Source organism: Pelmatolapia mariae, linkage group LG7, assembly GCF_036321145.2.
Source record: "Pelmatolapia mariae isolate MD_Pm_ZW linkage group LG7, Pm_UMD_F_2, whole genome shotgun sequence".
In the NCBI taxonomy this organism is placed as follows: Eukaryota; Metazoa; Chordata; class Actinopteri; order Cichliformes; family Cichlidae; genus Pelmatolapia; species Pelmatolapia mariae.
The window spans coordinates 17,395,174-17,412,931 of record NC_086233.1 but is presented as its reverse complement, the minus strand read 5'-3'; the positions used below and the strand labels follow the sequence as shown (position 1 = coordinate 17,412,931).

Below are 17,758 nucleotides of genomic sequence, written 5' to 3'. Positions count from 1 at the left end.
CAAGTACTTTTTTCCAAAACTGATATTACAGACTTGTTGTTGCTTTTTTAATGATGAGAGAAAATACATATAAAGTGTAATATTCATCAAAGTGGAAACACTACCAACACTACCAACACTCCCTCCACCCGTATCTGTCTCTCTCTCCCTCTCTCTCTCTCTCTCTCTCTCTCTCTCTCTCCATGTGGAAACTGCTCCTTTCTCTCCTCCCTCCCATTCTGTGCTCTCTCTCTCTCTCTGCCTGCTCTCCAGAGAGGTTGCTCAGTCAGACAGATGTAACACAGCGGTGGAAGCCTGAGCTGAGCTGGCAGGCTGCAGGGGCCAGACCAGCGGCAGCAGCTCCGAATTGGGGGGGGGGAACGGCAGAGCAGAGACGGCACTGGCAGAGGAGATAAAACAGGACTTGCAGTTGTAGTTCCAGCGGTTGCAGCCGAGTTATCGAGTAAACTTTGCCTCAGGATATGGGTGTGTTGATCCGAGCGCTCATCACTCTGTGAATTTAACATGGACACTGACACCAGCAATCATCCAGAGGCACAGGATGGTAAGTGGGAGGAAAAAAGATGAGAAATGATGGAAGTGATACTTTAAGTGGAAAAAAGAAAGAAAGTTGAGGCACGTATGTAAAAGAGAGTTAGGTCACATGCTTTTCCTGTCAGCTTTCTGTTATGACTAGGCTTTTCGCTTGGCTCTTGAGCTGTTGACTAGGGCCTCAGTGGTCAGTGATGAATAGGACTCCAGTCTATTCTTCTGAGTGAGGGGGTTAAGGGGTGAAGGGCGTTACATAGCAATGTGATGAAATGGGCTGCCTGCTAAAGACGGTACTTGTCTCAGCAGGATTAGTTTTTGGCTTTGTTGTATGTGAGCAAGTTCAAACCTCTGTGCTGTGCTGATTCTCTCTGGGATTTGCCTTCAGTTGTTGACTGCGTTTTGGTATGAGCTTCATGCAGCCGGAAGCTCTCTGCTCGGTCTTTGAATAGAATAATTAAACGTGGAATATGTGAGGTCCGTGGGTGGACCAGTTAATGTTTTTGGTGTTTTGTTTTTTTTTTAATCTCAAATGCACCGAGATATTTCAATCTGAATATTTGTAGGCTGTATAGTGGTTGTACCATGTGGGTGTTTGTGTTAGAGACACAGAGCAGCAGGAACAAATGAAAGCAGGAGACAGAGGGAAAGAGAAGGGGGGCAGAAAGAGAAAGAGTTATGTACACAAATAAATCCAGGGGTATCGAAACGGCACTGTAGGCCACTCTTTCTCTCTCTTCCCCCTCATTTTCCACTGCCTTTTCTTTTCTTCCACCACTCCAAAATGTTAGAGCCTAAACTAGATAGTTAAAAAGAAAAGGGAGAAGGAAAAACATTGGTGTGTTATTAACTGGGCCAGAAAAGACGATGTTTTGTCTTCATGACCAACGGGGAAGGACTCTGCTGTGCTGCTGATGAAGAATGCGGTTAACAGAATGAGTCAACAGAGAGCATATTTCCAAGAGACCATAGTTTCCCTTTGCCAGCATCTAAGCCACATTGCTTTATGCACTGGGCTGTCTGCCACGACAGAGAAGGAAAAGACAAAGAAAAGGGGGAAAGAAAACCATTAGATGAAACTTTGGCATTTTCATCCATCCCTTGAGACGTGAAACTTCTGGTAAAAGTTTAACCCAAATAAGCGCGAACACTGAGCTCTATTTGTTCCCTCCCTCACCTTCACTATTGGGCTGTCTCGAGATAAAACGGCAGCTTCATTGCTCTAACATCAACTTTCTCTTCTCAACCGTACTCTCCTCACATTCCTTTCAAAAGATTTAATATACAAGGAAAAGTTGGTGTAGGAAAGGCAATAATCTGATATCGTCCAATTACATTCTCACTTCAGGCTTGCAAGCTACAGGAAGAATTCACACTTCCCGAGGCTTGCAGGCTTCAGTTCATCTGTCATGCGCACACACTTTCACGCACACAACAAGTCTAAGAGTAGTATATTTATACAGTATAAGCTTATTATTTACATGTTGTACCCACTGCATTACGTATTTTACATTTAAAGTAGATGTAGAGTCCTTGTCTGCAACTGGCTGATTGTTATGGGACTGATCTGTGACTGAATCTACCTGTTTCCCATTTCTGTTGGCAGAAAGCAGAGAAATGCTGATGCTGTGTATTACTTTATGAAATAGCACTGGGTGGAAGTGGGACTGCTACCAGATAAGCTAATAAAAAGAGATCAATAGTCAGACCTATTACTGTTATATACATATATATGAAAAAAATGCAACTCTTTTTTTTCATGGATTTCATATTTGTAGTTTCATCCTGTGCTTAAATTTACCCCAGTAAAGTTTTTGACCTTTTCAGCACTAAAGAAACCACTCTCACTCTCAGCAGATGCTCCCCAGAGTTTCCATGTCGTTGCTTTGTCTCTGCCACCAGCTTATACTGAAGTCAGTATATACTTATTTCTTTTCAGGTGCCTTACCATATCGGTCATGTTGAAAGTAAGTCTATGTATCCATCCTGTGACATGCCAGCACTGCAGAAGTGCACATAGCCAAAGGGCTGTCACTTTCCTATGTTCCTGTGTATTTATCTTCTACCAAGGGCAGCTGTCATAAAGGAGAGTAGCTTTTTAAATATAGACAAAAAACACATTTATCTGTCATGATATGATGGGATAAGTCATAATACTGCTCCCGATCAGGTCGGCACATCTTTTAATGATAAGACAATGTAAAGCATATGAGTATAAAGCAGCCTTGCCGTTTTAGGCATCCAAATAAATACATGCAGTGTGCTAGTTTATAGCAGGCGCATGCGGTGAGGAGAGGAGGTTTCAGGAAGGGAAGTATAAAGAGAGAGAGTCCTTATCCATGGCCTTCATTGACATGTAAATAGGTCTGCATGTTTTTGTCCTAGATGAGAAAGGTTGAATGCCTGCTCATGTACTGGAGGACAAAATATAGCAATGTTTTCTAGTATGTGAGTGTGGGCTTTAACCTGTCTTACATTAGACGGGGAGACTGGACCAGCTGAGCTTTTTGATATTCCTGAAAAACAGTGGGCTTTCTCTTTGTTTTCCATTTTGACCCCATAGTCTGACTACCATTCTAAATATACCATCCAGAGCTGTGGTTTTATGGTTTAAAGTGCTGTGGGCTTTGTCATTAAAAATGCTTGGCTTTTAATAAAAGATTTATTCTTGCTCCTATTGTCATATTGCTTAAACCTAGCTAGCAGACTGGAGCTGGGTGGTACAGCAGGAGCAAATTTAGGAACTGGGCTGTCAGCTTAACACTTGTAATCTAGTTTTAATAAATGAGACACTATCTTGCAAAAAGGCCAAAAACTGGTGGAAAGACAATATGCGGTCATTCTGTCCCACTTCCCAAAAGGGCTGTGTCGCACCTTTAGAGTCATCATGGTATTGCACGTTAATCGACTTTCACTTTGGTTTCACTGAACTAAACCAATGGCAGCTTCGACTTTTAAATACAGTTACTGTTGTGAACTAATTGAGTCTGATATAGCAAACTCATTTGAGCACAGTTGCTAATTGAAAAATCCAACAGTTATGGAAAAACATCTGCAATTTGTCATTTTCTTTTTCAGCTCTTGATGATAGTATATAACTAAATGATACACTACAAGTGGGATCCTCTGGGGAATTTTATCACTGAAAATGTCACTACCCACACTATACAGACCTTATGTGACTTCATATTAAATTCAGTTCAACTGAATTGTATTCATATAGCACCAAATCAAAACCAAAGTCACCTCAAGGTGCTTTATATTGTAAGGTAAAGACCCGACAATAATACAAAAAAAACCCCAACAATCAGACGACCCCCTATGAGCTAACACTTGGAGACAGTGGGAAGGAAAAACTCACTTTTAACAGGAAGAAACCTCCAGCAGAACCAAGCTTAGGGAGGGGCAGCCATCTGCTGCAACCATGTGGTTCACATAGTTGTAGCAGACTTGAGACGAGCTAGATTTTCTCTAAACCTCAACTTTGACTGCTGTGGTTGTCCTTGTGCTTTATATGTTTCTCATGCTTATGCAGTAATGCCTAATAATATCATTGTATCTCACATGCTTCATCTGTGAGGCCTGGTAGAGACCATAATCTCACCCACTGTTTTTGTGAAATTCTGTTATGAAGCCTCAAGCCATTTTCTTACCCCTCCCTTAACGCTCCCAATTTAAGGGAGAGTTAGTTGTCAACATGTGTCCATTGTGAAAGGAGTACAATACGAGTCAATGAGTCAGTGAAGCTCACTTCACAACCAGAAGTCTTTTTGCAACCATTAGGTATGCCCTTTTATGCTGCCTATATTAGGTAATAGCGTTCTTTACCACCAACTTCTGCCTCACTGATTCCATCCCACCAGTAGGGAATGATAATATTGTGACATAAATGATTAATTTTTATTACTTAATGATTATTAGAAGATTAAAAAATCGCATATTCTATATGGTACAATAATACAAATTACATCATAATAGCAAATAAATAATTAATAATTAAACAATAATAATATAAAGAAGAAGAAGAATATGGAAAAAATACTACTTTTTTTAAACGTACATTTATATCCTTATTTTTACAAGTATAATAATAAATGGTTTACCCTTTATTGTCATGGCAAATGATACATGTTATTACAAATTATCCAGTGAAGTTACAAAGAGAGGCTTTAACGTTTAATACCATTACCCTTCTATTCAGGTAAGAACAAAGACTATGTCACATTGTGTACATATGTCAGCTTTGATTTCTGGATATTGAGAATTTAACATGATGACCTCATACTATAATTTAGGGCAGCCAAATCTATCGGACAGCCTGTCATTAAGAGCCAAAGTATAAACAAAGGAGCACCTCTTCAACCTGCCACTGGATTAGCTGGCAAGGAAAAGAATGTCAGGAGCAGTTTTCAAATGACAGGCTGTGTGTTGTGGCAAAGGCGTTTCTTAACTAAAGAGCCTCTGATGTTATTTTGAAATGAAAACCAGGCATTACCTTCAAATATAGCCACAGTTGTCCACCTCTCATTGGTACTGGACTACATATGTATTTTTTTTTTTAAAAAGAAGAAAAAAAAGAATATAGCTTTGTAACTTAAGACCTTGCGTCATCCAGATCCAGATTGCATCTATTCGAGCTGATTGCATTTCACACTTGGATTTAAAATTCTCCACAAATGCATTTCAATTGACTGCTTATGATGGGATTCTGCTTCCACACTTAATAGTATATTTGACTTTTTCTGTGGGGAATAGTGTGAATGTTTCTGAAGTGAAAAAAGAAACCATCACACACATTTGTAGCCGTGCAGCCACACAAGAAGATTGCTGTGGGTATTTGCATAATTGCATAATGGATAGTACAACATAAAAAAAAAAGAAGGGGAAAAAACCCAGCAACAAAAGACCTTGAAACCACAGAGAAGGCTGAGTCTTCTTGAAAGTTTTTCAAGCTGTCGGTATAAAACTTAACTAGGTGGTGCTTTGAAAGAAGTCAGTGTCATGTTTGCTGTATTTCTTGCAAAAGGGGACGCACTGTTCCAACTTTTTAGGTTTGAATACCAATACAAAGATCTTGGCTTTGGCTATCTGTCATTAGCCAATACCTGTCCTTTGTCATTGTAAATGAATAAGCTGTAATCCTCATTGTAAGTTAGAGAAAAGAGAGGAAGAGCCTAAATCTTGCTTTCCAAATACAGAAATACTAGTACTGTGCAATACTCCAAATTTTGGTATTGATCTGGTACCAAATAAATACATGGCCAGTATTGATCTGATACCAATACTGATACAGATACTTTTAACCTATAAAGCAGGGGTCTCAAACTCAAATGAGCATCAATATGCGGGCCGCAAGTAGAGGTGACGTGGGCCGCAAATGGCCCGCGGGCCGCGAGTTTGAGACCCCTGCTATAAAGGCAGCTTATGTAGGGAAGAGCATTGTGACATAATTTATGAGATCATTAATCTGCAAATTCTTAGCACATTTTAATAAACACAGTGCTTTTTAACTTCCACAATAATTAACACAACAAAAAACACTTTGCAGGTTTTCATGTATTTTGAATCTGTTTTTTTGGAGACCTTGAATGTAAATGTGCCCCGCTCTAAATCACATAATAAAGTATCGATCCTAATACGCTAGTATCAATCTGATACCAATACCAGCTTTGGATTCAGTGCTATCGATATTTGGATCTAGCCACCTCTTCAATGATAGTGAAATACAAATACATTGTAGTATACACATTAACTTAGTTAATCTGTTTTTAAAATAATGCATAACCACAGGACCAAGATAGAGAAATTAATTGTTTTATTTGCATTTGTGTTAATTCTGCTCAGTGGGAGTCTTTATGCACTCCTTCCTTTTTTTTCCTCTGCTCTCAGTTTCACTGCATGTGCACAGGGAGTGGAGCAAAAATAACAGTAATCAAGTTGAGGACAGCTCATTATGTTAGTGAAGTGCTGAGACTTAGATACAGTGAGTGAGGGAAAGACTTAGAGCAACACTATGAATGGAGCTTTTTGGTTATCGAACTCACTTGCTGACTGTTTGTGGTTATATCTGAAATTAGTGGAAACTTGAAAAATATATATAAATAAATAAATAAATAAATGTAGAACGTGAAATACCTTCAGACTAGTGACCCTTTGCTGCTGGCTTTCTCATGCACTTCTGGTGACCGGCTGCTTGTTCAGTAAACTTAGTAAACAAAGCATCAATAAATAGATTGGCACCATAGATTGAGGATAATCTATTCTTTACTCACCAATAACAGATCTAGCTGTTTGAGCTGGTACTGGACTGGTCTGCATTCCTAGCTGTAAATGTGAATACTGTTGTACAAACAGAGCAGAGCAGTCAGGTGTCCTCTGTGCTTTTTGAGATGCTGCTGCTAATAATTGTCCTAAAAGACAATTCCATTTTTTTTCACCACAATGAAATCCAAACTAATCACACGTTACAGCTGCCGTATGCACACTTTTTTAAAAAGTGTGATCTGCGATGCTGTGAGCAAGACGTTCAGCAGAAGACATGCCACAAACATTTGTTTCTTCTTCTGCTACAGTGCACAGTTTGCCTCTTCATAGAATAGAACCACAGAAGACCATTTGGCAGATCTTTAACACTTGTTTCCTCCCATTTGCTTTCTCTCTATCATGCTTGTTTTTAGACTGTTTAAGTCATTTTACATGTCATTAGTAACACCAAAGTAAAAATCTGTACGCTGATTCAAAATCATTACTGCGTCAGATATGCTCTGCAATCTCCCGGCCTTAAATGGCGTGTTTGTTGGTGGTTACAGGCCCAGTTAAAAGGTTCCACCTTTGTCTGAAGCAGAAACTAAAATTTGAGATTGCTTTCTCTAAGACATTACACACAACAGGTGGTAGATGGATGCTAGAAGCACTCCATTTGGTTAATGTGAGCGAGGGCACCCTAATGACGTTTGCCTGCTCTAGTCTTACATGGACATGGAAAGGTCAGGGCTATGAGCCTCTAAAGTTCCTAAAAAAACCATCAGTGAAAAGAAGCTTTTATTTGGAACGTAAACAGCGGTAAAGGAATAGCTGCATAATATATAAATATATATAATATATATAACTAGAGGTTAAGTGTTAACCAAACGTTTCAGAGTTATACACAGGAGATCACACATGAAAAGTTAATCAAACACTTAAACTAGTCTGGTGGTGTATATGGTGTATATAAATAACACTGTAAAAGCTGAGCTAAGCAATAACCTCAGAGAGCTGTCTTGTGGCCAGCAGCAACAGTGGCACGACTCCATCTGGCCCCATTTGTCAGAAAGCCTCCCTGATGGGATACTGTCAGTCAACAGAGCACTGCAACCAGAGGGAAAGCAGAGCTTGTCTGAGACAACAGAGGGTTAAAAAAAAAAAGGGAAAATTGGAAAGCTAATGTAGAAATCTAGATGATGCCTTTGCAGCGTGTTGTGTAGATGACAAGTGTGTTGGTGTGGTTTGTGTGTACATGTGTGTGCGAATCTGTGGCGTGTTTTGCTTTTGAAGTGTGTGATGTGTGTCTAAGATGAAGTGACTGCAAGGGCCAGGAACGGAGCCAAGTGCAGCCGTGAGCGCGTTACATGCTCACAACAAATTTATGTTGGTTGTATGCTTTTCATGTCTCTGTAAATCTTCTGTAAATGGAGCACACTGAGCAAAAGAGAAGCCGAGAGTGGCGAGGGAATGAGCCGAGGAAAGAGAAATGGAAAATACTGACTGAGTGACGGGAACAGTAACTGCTAAAGTAACAAGGAATGGCACACTTGGGCAACTCCCCTCCCACCCACCCCTATAATCAAAGTAGGATTCTCAAATTTTTTCAGGTAAATTGATCTTAATTTGTGTTTATCCTTCCTTATTGTTTATTTGGTTTACTCAGTTACAGATTTGTCATGATCCACTGGAGCACTTGTTTCAGTGCCAGTGCTGGTGGGAAAATCCGATTATTTGAGCCTAAAATTAGACCTCTGGAGTAGCAGCAACATACAACTTAAGGTATTCGCTATAAAGCCTTTGTTTTTATCTTTACATTCAAATCAAGTGAAGTGTCACAGGCTGTAAACTGTATGTAAAAGATCTAAGAGCAATCACGAGGACATTAAAAAAAAGATAAGTTATGACAACAGTAACAATGTATGAGATAATCAGTATATATGATAAGTTCTTAGGTAATTCAATTGGTAATGTCTCAGGTATTCCAAAGGGTTAATGAGGTTCTCTTTACAATGATGTTGAAGTTTCTGTTATAAAAACTAATATGTATGATTCTGTAAAGCTTCTTTTATAGTTCAGTTAAATTCAGATTGTCACAGCTCTCATTTGCCTTCTTGATAGTAATATACCATTAAACAAAGTATACAAATAATAATAATAATAATAATAATAATAATAATGATTTGTAATATGTAATAGACTATAATTGCCTTTGGCTTTCTCATAGTGCTAATCCAATAGGTTTAATTTGTTCTGATTCGGTTTTTATAGCTCCTCTGCTTTGATAGTTTGAAGAAACAACACGGTAAAGAGGATTCCAGAATTTCATTCATTTTTCTTTTTCAGGAAAACAAAGGGTGGAAACGCACAACAGCAACTCAAGTGTTATTGTGCTGGCTGTAAAGTACTGCAAAATCACATTGGGTCTTTACAGTTACAGCACACAGCTGAATAGTAGAGAAGTCTCTAAAGCTTCGGCATCTAGCTAGCACTACAGAAGTGGAGCGAGCACACGCTAACGGGAGATAAATTCAGATAGAAAACAAAAACATGCAAACAGCGAGAGATGTAGAAAGATATAAGAAAGAGAGGACGTGAGTGGAAGATGAGAGATTATGTTCAAAGGTAAGGACTGCCCAGCGAGTAAAATTTTATAAACTGTAAAATTAAAACTAAGTGAATTATAACTAAGTGAATGATGCTAGGTATGCTAATTTTGTTTGAAAGTACTAGGCAGCGTACTGCAGGCTAACCTGGTCAGTTTGAACTATTGTTTTAGGCTTTGCAGTGATGTCTGACAGATGCAAGGCCAGCTGTGGTGTTAGTAAACATCAAGAGTAAAAGACATCAATTGAAATTAAAAGTGATGACGCTGATTAGATTATCTTCATATTGTATGGGGACTGGAAATCAGACATACAGCTCTCTGCTCATACCTTGTTGAATGCAGTTTTCAAAATCCACAAAAAACAGTGAATATCAGTGTAGCAGCCCAGGCCAGCGGACCACAGCCTGTACAGGAAAATCTATTGGAACTCACAAAACCCTTTATTAACCCTGTGCCGATCCGATATTAGATGATTTAAAAATCTGATCTCGGAAATCTGATATATATGAAACCTAAAAAGATCTCTCCAAGCTTTGTTGTATGTTCTTATTTATTATTTTTCCCCTATTCTGCTGAGATCAGCTGGTTGTTGTGCTTGTGTGCCCAACAGTGAAGTTGCTTCACTTTCTGTCCCTCTCGTGAAAAAGCTACACACTCATAATATTGTTGAAGGGTCTTTTCCCATCTGTTTTCTCCTTTTTTTCATTTGTATTTATCTTCTGTCATAAGTGATAAATCAGAAAATACCTATTATCGGCCTCCCGATAAATCGGTTGGGCTCTAGCTAACAATAGTGTCAGAAACAGTTTGGGGGGAGATGATTGACTTTGCTACTAATCAAAGTGAGGTCTGGACAGTTATATGTCATGTATTTTCAACCGCTGGTGCACAAGTTGCTCCAGTTGAAGCCTTTGTAGGAGTTGAATTCCCTTTGGTATTTTTCAACAAAAAGCACTTGCTGGCCCAGTGGACACGGTAGCAGCCTGACCCCACGTGTTGCGCACAATTGCTTTTGTCCCTAAAATGGCAGATATTGGCATTCCTGGCTGTCCCACGTCCAGCTCTTCCTCCAGCTAAAAAAACACACACATTGTCTCTTTTGTGCCGCTGTCGGCGAGAGGCAATCTTAACCCAGGCAAACTGATTTGAATTGATGTAAGCCGACTGCTTTATGTGATAATTTTTCTCTTACTCAGCTTCCGAAAGAGAGTAATGTTGGTTTTGTTTATGCATTAAGTTGTGCCTCAGCATATTTTTTAAAGTACCAGAGCATCGAATGGAATATGCAATGACAGAAGTAATACTTAAGGCTCATCTCCCCTCTTTATTTTGTTTTTCTCCATTGTTGCAGCTATTTTCTTCAGTCTGTTTCAGCAGAATAATCCCTGTTGCTTTTCACTGTACTGCTGTGAACCCAACTAACACGTGGTGCTAAAAAAAATGTCAAAAATCTATTCATAGACTAAACAAAGACGCAGGTTTAAACACGGTCTTCACTGTTTATGCCCATAGCTTTTTACAAGTTCCTAGACAGACAGACACACACATGGGAACATAAACAGAGTGACAGGGGCTGAGGGATTAAGGAGACAGAAAGGGAGACAAACAGGAAGATAAAAGGAGAGGTGTGTCCAAGTTGTCAATAGGAGTGGACTTCAGTGCTTCACTTTTTGTCCCTGGGTAACTCTATAGCCTACATACCAAAGTACTCACTGTGTCATTTCACCCTTTGGGTTTCTGTCTTTCCCGTTTGTACTCTCACCCCCACCCCACCCCTCTCATTTCACCCCTTGGTTTTTCCCGTTTGTTGCCTGACGAGTGGGAGATTAGACCTCATCAAAACATGCTCTACTTGAACATGCAAGCTTTAGCTAGAATTTCTTGGATACTAAAAGCTTAGAACCTGCAAATGCCTTTGAGACATCGCATGTAGCTTGCAAAAGTTGGGGCAATATGGATAAAAAGCGCCACTAATTGTCAAAAACTGCTTTGGAAATTTGGAATTCATTATGCAGCTCCTCCAAAAAACAACAACAAAAAAAGTTACTACATGCCAAATGTGTCAAATAACTCATCAGCGTGCTTTTGTTCAGTACCAGCAAAGATGAGCTCAATGACAGGTCTTAGAGAGTTTTATCGTTGCGCTGTGGAGGGCTAAGAAGGATGAAACATGTGAAAGTAATAGGCATATTTATTCCATCTACGGTGATGTCACAGACTGCCCGGGCACCAGTGTACCAGACCAGTCAGCATCTTTCTGTATTTAGTGGAGCAAATATGCAGCAGTCTGTCATCACTGCATCCTAACCTGTTGACTTTAAAGTGTTTCTGTAATCCCGGGTGGCTTAGTTATTAATTTAACAGCAATTCAGTTGAGGAAACATCTTGTCACCGCAAATATCTGAAATCCTCAGCACAAATCGTTTTACCTCCCAACACAAAATGTGCCCGATGGAGAACTAAACAGTCTTAAAAAGGAAAAAAATAAACAAAAATATAGGTTTATTTTGTTGGGATACTGTAAAAAAAAAAAGGGGGGGGGAAAAGAGCACAACCACAAATTTTGCACAGCATTCAGCAGCACAGAGGCGTTTTTGAAAGCCTCACATGATTTCTTTTTTCTTTTTTCTTATTACACACCCCTAAGGCTTTAGTTAGTGTGACTGGATGTGGTGAGAGAAGAGTGAGGAAAGAAGGTAAAGTAGCCAGAAGAAGAAGTGTGAATATAAGGAGGAGGGGGCTGGGAGTGGGAGTGGGGGGAATCTTCTGTTGTTTCTATGGACAAATGCCTTACTTGACAAATGCCTGTCCAAGCACAAGAGCAGAAACATGAGAGTGCTGTTATTTAGTGGGGAAGGAGGGAGGGAGTTGTGGGTAGAGAGAGGGAAAAATTTTCAAAGTGGGGTTCTCGTATTTATAGTGAGTTGTGCTGCATTTAGTTTGGCTGTGCCGACTAGTTTCTGAAAAGTTTATCTCCTGCAGAGAGGAAACAGATTTGACTTATTTGTAGATGTAAATGTATGCCATATGTGTTGGAAGCGGCTTTTATGCAATGTACAGATTTCTAGCTTGGAATATGCTTAATATGGAAAAATATGACTTTTTCTGTGCATCCGACAGGGTAAAAAGCGTTGTTGTCATTATCGTCACCATCATCAGCAACACCTTTGCTGAAGTTTGCTGAGTGCCCAGCCAAACTTCAGCTAATGCTTTAAAGCTGGAGTGTGGTAGTGAGGCCCGGCCTGGCCCCGTGGTTTTTTGGTCAGCCACAACAAGGCCTCTGATTGGTTGGAGGTGGGGTAGGAATTTGGCTCTCCGAGCTCTAAACTCCACCTCCTCCTCCTCCTTCCCAGCCCCGGGTGTTGAGGCACAGCGGCATTCCCTGTGCACCAGTGTGCGCGCACCCTTAAACATTTCCATTTCACTTGCTTTCCCCTATGAAAGGGAGCTTCAGAGCAGGGAGTTACAGATATTTCAAGGAAAGGGAGAATAGGTGACAAAAGAAAGAGTACTGTCATGCCCTGTTATTATGTTTGTGTGTGTGTGTTTGTGTGCGTGTGTGTGTGTGGGTGTGCTTCTTTTCCTCCCTCTGTGAGTCTGGGAGAGAAGGGGGAGGACCTGAACCCTGCTAAGAAAGAGTCAATACCCCTGTAGGAGTCCACCAGACCATACACACTCTCACTCGCACCCTGACACACACATACATGCACACGCACACACAGACACACACACACACACACACACGCATATACACACATCCATACACACACATGCCCGCATACTTATTCAGTCCGCTGCAGGTACTGCAGCCTTAATAAGTTCAGAGCAGACGGACAAAACCCAGCAAGGAAGCGTGAAGTATAGAGTGAGAGAGGGGAGGAGGGATCTCTGGAGTTACTACTTGTTGCTCTTGGTTTTGCGAGTGGACTGAAGATGATTTTCCTTCTGCTTTCCCAGCGGCTGTGGGACCTTGTCTGAGGTGAGCACCAGCGCCACGCTTTTTTCTTCTCCTTTCACTGCCTCATAATTGTGCTAGAAAAGAGAAATAAAAAAAGAACAGGGGGGTAGAGTTACCACTTTTGTGAGTGTTTGTGTGTGGGATTGCTCTCTTGGTGGAATGGCGCATGGTTGGAGGGTTGGAGTGGGGGGAGCTGAAGGAAAGGAGGTGTGTGGAGGAGCCGACTTTGAAGCTTTTCACATGTCAGGCAAGGATCATTATCAGACTGATCTGTCAGAGAGAGAAGCAAAATATAGGTGGGAAAGGAAAGATTACGCTTTTTTTTTTTTTTGCGGTACTGCTGCAAAAGACCTGTAGCATGTGATTGCGAGCTGGGGTTCCAGCAGTGGGGCGACAGTAGATGAAAACAGGAAAAATCAGTTCAAATCTCAGCTTCTCCAGATTTTCTTTGTTCTGATTAACGGCTCCCTTTCTTTAGGCGTTTGTGCACGCCTCTTGGGGGCTGCTTTACCTGATAGAGCCGTGTAATATAAATTATACATTTATACACCACCTCTGTATGTGTCTGTATGCGTCTCTGTGTGTTTGTTCTGGAGGAATATTCTCATTCCACTACCACCTTGTGGCAAGGCACAGGGTGGTGTTTAACTACTTTAGCCATGTGTAGTCTTCATTTATCAGCTCCTGTGTGATTACAGTGTCCTAGTAAGATAGCAGCTTTACTTGAATGTGCAGCCTCATCATCATTCTTCAACCAACATGTGTTTACATGCTTCAGTCTTTTATCCACTTACATAAGGGCAGAATGTCAACACTTTAGATAGTTACACTTTTGAGGATAGATATAAACCATTTACTTTTATTTTTTTTGCATAAATGATTTTGCCTTTTTTTTTTCAGAGCTTAATTTAGACTCAATTTTGTTGAGTGCCCCCCCCCCGCTCTGAAGTAGTAGTGCAATGCTGTGTGTCCGGGTGTGCGGCATTCATTGTTGTCCTATTATTAGAGCAAGCCGGGCCAGCCAGCAGCTGTGGGGAAGGAAGTAGGTTCAGAACAGCCGGAGGAGAGGGATTACTTGGAACACTGAGTTAAGAGTTATGGAGTGACTGCTAGAATGGCATTCCTAAGTTGGCAGAGTCATTGGAGAGGGAGATGCGTGAAGCAGAGCACCAGACAAGGACCGGTGCGGATAATAAGAGGGACTGGAAAAACGTAAGAGGGTGGAGGTCAGCAGTGATGTGGACCAGTGCACTTGGCTGTATTTGTAGATCCTGTTTTTGTTGGACCGCTTGATTGCAGATTTGTTGACCTGAGTTTTTCAGGGCGTCAAATTTTCTCTAATTTCTTTCTGTATTTTTTTTTTTTTTTACAAACACTCGAACAATCCAAAACAGACACAAAGCAGACATTTTCAGCACAGAAAACTTAAAACTTAAAATCTGTAGAATCTTTGCATTTAGTGGCCCAGGCAGTGGGAGCTGATTAAGTGTTCTTAAGAAGTGAAAGTGAAGGATGTCACTTGCAGATAGGGACTGACTGCTGTGATAAACTGCCACCGCTCTGGCTAAAGGCATAATAGAATTCCAGTATTACTCAGTGTCTCTGCTATCTCTCCCTCTCTGACCTTTTAAATCTTTGGTGTGTATTCCAGTGAAATGTGCCACTCAGCAGTGGTGTTTGATAAACTCTGCTCCAGTGCTTGTTTTCTTGTAACACGTAACTCTTTGCAGATTTCATTTTGAAATTTATTTTTATATGTATGACACATGCTGAGTTTTCTGTACATTTGCGGGCTGTGACGTATTTACTGAAGAGTGAACTGTTTGGTCAAAATGTTCCGTAATACAACTGTCCCTTGCGCACAGAGATTTCTCCAGATTTTCAGAGTCTTTTGATGATATGATGACTGAGCCTGTGCCTGTCTTTACTTCTGAATGATACAAATCTGAAATAGATGAGACCCTGTAATAAATGTAAATAAAAATAAGATACGCGGATTTACAAATTCATACATCAGTTGGCTTCCTAAATCCCAAACATCATGATTCAGAGAAGATTCAAGATAAACATCTTTTGTCTTGATGATACCTGTTTCGAAGCTCCGATCATTGTGAAATCAAACCACCTGCACCCATTTGTTGTTCTCTTTCCAGCTTTCCTTTACCTTTCCTACCCAGTCCTTGAAAAAAAAACTTGTGTAATTAGGAAGAGTCATAAATCACAGACAACAAAAGGGGTTTTCAGTACATGTTTGACAGCAGGATAAAGAGGTGGTTTCACTGTGTATGTGGCTTTTAGGTTTGGGGGCAGAAGAGGGTACAATTACGACATCCAATTACTGAACACATGTTTTGCAGGGCACACTCTGTGCATATGCTGCGTGTGTCAGATTGTGTGTAATAATCTTCTCGGTGTGTTTCTGTGTATTTCAGATTGCATGTTTGGACACGTGAGTACAGCTGTACTCTCACTGCACTCAATGCTCATTGTTATCAAACTCAATTAGCCATTTCAATGCTTGCCCGCGGATGACTAATCACTACTATGTAATTTCTGAATTTAGGGGTACCCCCTAAAAAACACAAAAAACCAAAAAGCAATGAGTCTGTAAGCCTAAATTCTTTATATTGCTTTTGGCATTTTCTGCCTTTATTTAACACTACAGTACAGAGCGAGTGGGAGGAAATGGACGTATAGAATAAACATGCACTGTTTGCTAATTCAGTAATTTTCACAACTAATTCAGGAGTTTGTCTCAATCGTCATGGAAAGATGCATGTTATACCCTGTATAGCTTGCCAGCCTATTGCACAAGTTAACTCAGCTCAGTCTTTGGACTCCAGAGTACCTGCTAGAGTATCATTAAAGATGAATATAGCATTCTTTAAACGTAAAGCAGTGCAAAATACTCATTTGTGATCTTTGTGGTGTGCTCTAAGCCTTCTTTTTTTGTCAATATGTGGAGAGTAGTTTTAATAAACATACCAATACTAATCCATCATCATCAACATTTGTACCACTAAGTAGTGGAGGTAATTTAAGTACCTCAGTCGCTCTTTACTTACACTAGTTTGTCTTGGACAAAAAACAATTTTACATCAAACTTTGAACCGCCCAAAAGTGTGGCTCTCTAGCTTGCGAATTGTAAACACACAATGCTGCGCCATCTTTTAATCTGTAGTCTGTAATCTGAGGTATGAACACTATGTGTACAAAAGTACTGGGTCACCTACACATTACTGACTCCTACACTAAAGGAAAAAAAAGTTACATTTTTCTGTGTAATTTTGTTGCACAAGTGCAATGTAAAATATGCGATTTAATGGAATCTGTCAAATTAAATTTACTTGATTGCTACACAGTCAGTTTATATCAAGCATATTTTCCTTAATGAGTAATTTTTTGAATAAATAAACTCAGATGCTGCGGCCCTTGAACCACACCTTTATTATTGCCTATTAAACTGCCCGTGGAATAGACGCATGTGCTCTTTATTTGTCTGGTTTTAGTCATGCTGGGTTTAGAATTGCTGTGTCATCATATGTGCAGTGTACCACCATGCTGCGTGCAGATGTTGGTACTGTAAACTCTGATATGTTCAGATACAACTGGCCTTATTAGACTGTGGGCTGTGAATTTTTTTTTTCTTTTTAATCTAGAACTTTATCCATAATTCATTTCCTCGTCTTCCTGGAAGCTGTCGTCATTACCGTCTGTCTCCCAGCTGGAAACCTAAAATGAGTCTCATTCAGATTTTATTCAAATGTTGAATGTTGCCACTAAAATAAAGCTGCTAGACCCTGTACAGTTTGAAATACGAGTATTGCTACTGCAGTTCTTTGTGGGGAAAATCTGCTATATTGAGCCACAGCAATTTGGGGTCCACCTAAATTACACATGCTCCTTGGGAGACAGATTAATCGATTTTTAAAAAAAATTATACATCTGTGGGTGTTACCAGCTGTAATGTTAGTTACGGGATAATGGTGCATTGGTTGGCACAATCACATCACATCAAGTCAGGCGAGACCTTTTCTGTACGGAGTTTGCATGATTTTTGGGGGGTGTTTTTAAATGAGATCTCCGATGTGTGGTGTGGAAGCGAGAGTGTGTCGCTCTGTTTCAGCCCCGTTGATGGACTGGCAGCCAGTCTAGTGTGCAGCCAGCCTTTTGACCTACAGCTGCCGGGATCGGCTCCAGCCCCACACAGTTGGTTAAGCAATTAGAAAAATGGAGTAATGTTTAAGAGACTTTCTAAAAACGCCGACTTTGAGAAATATTTTGCACTCTTTGTTTATCAGTTCCCTTCCAAGGTTTATCTTACAGTTGTTCTCTCAGTTTATCGTTTACGTACGAGGACGTACACAGACCAGAGAAAGCACACGGGTGACGTAAGAATGCGGTCAAATATGCTGAGGCGA

The 17,758-nt window shown here is 40.3% G+C and overlaps 1 protein-coding gene across 2 annotated transcripts in view; it reads left to right on the top strand.

Annotated features, from left to right (window-relative positions):
- Positions 1 to 301: 301 nt before the first annotated feature.
- The window catches only part of dab2ipb (DAB2 interacting protein b), a 156,796-nt gene continuing 139,339 nt past the window's right edge, over positions 302 to 17,758 (top strand). Inside the window, exon 1 of one of the 2 annotated variants that reach the window (XM_063478187.1) lies at positions 302 to 544. In XM_063478187.1, the coding sequence (XP_063334257.1) occupies positions 505 to 544 (40 nt within the window). In that variant the 5' untranslated portion in view covers positions 302 to 504. Of the gene's footprint in view, positions 545 to 13,077; positions 13,359 to 17,758 lie in introns of those variants that run through there. The other variant, XM_063478188.1, reaches the window with a different exon arrangement.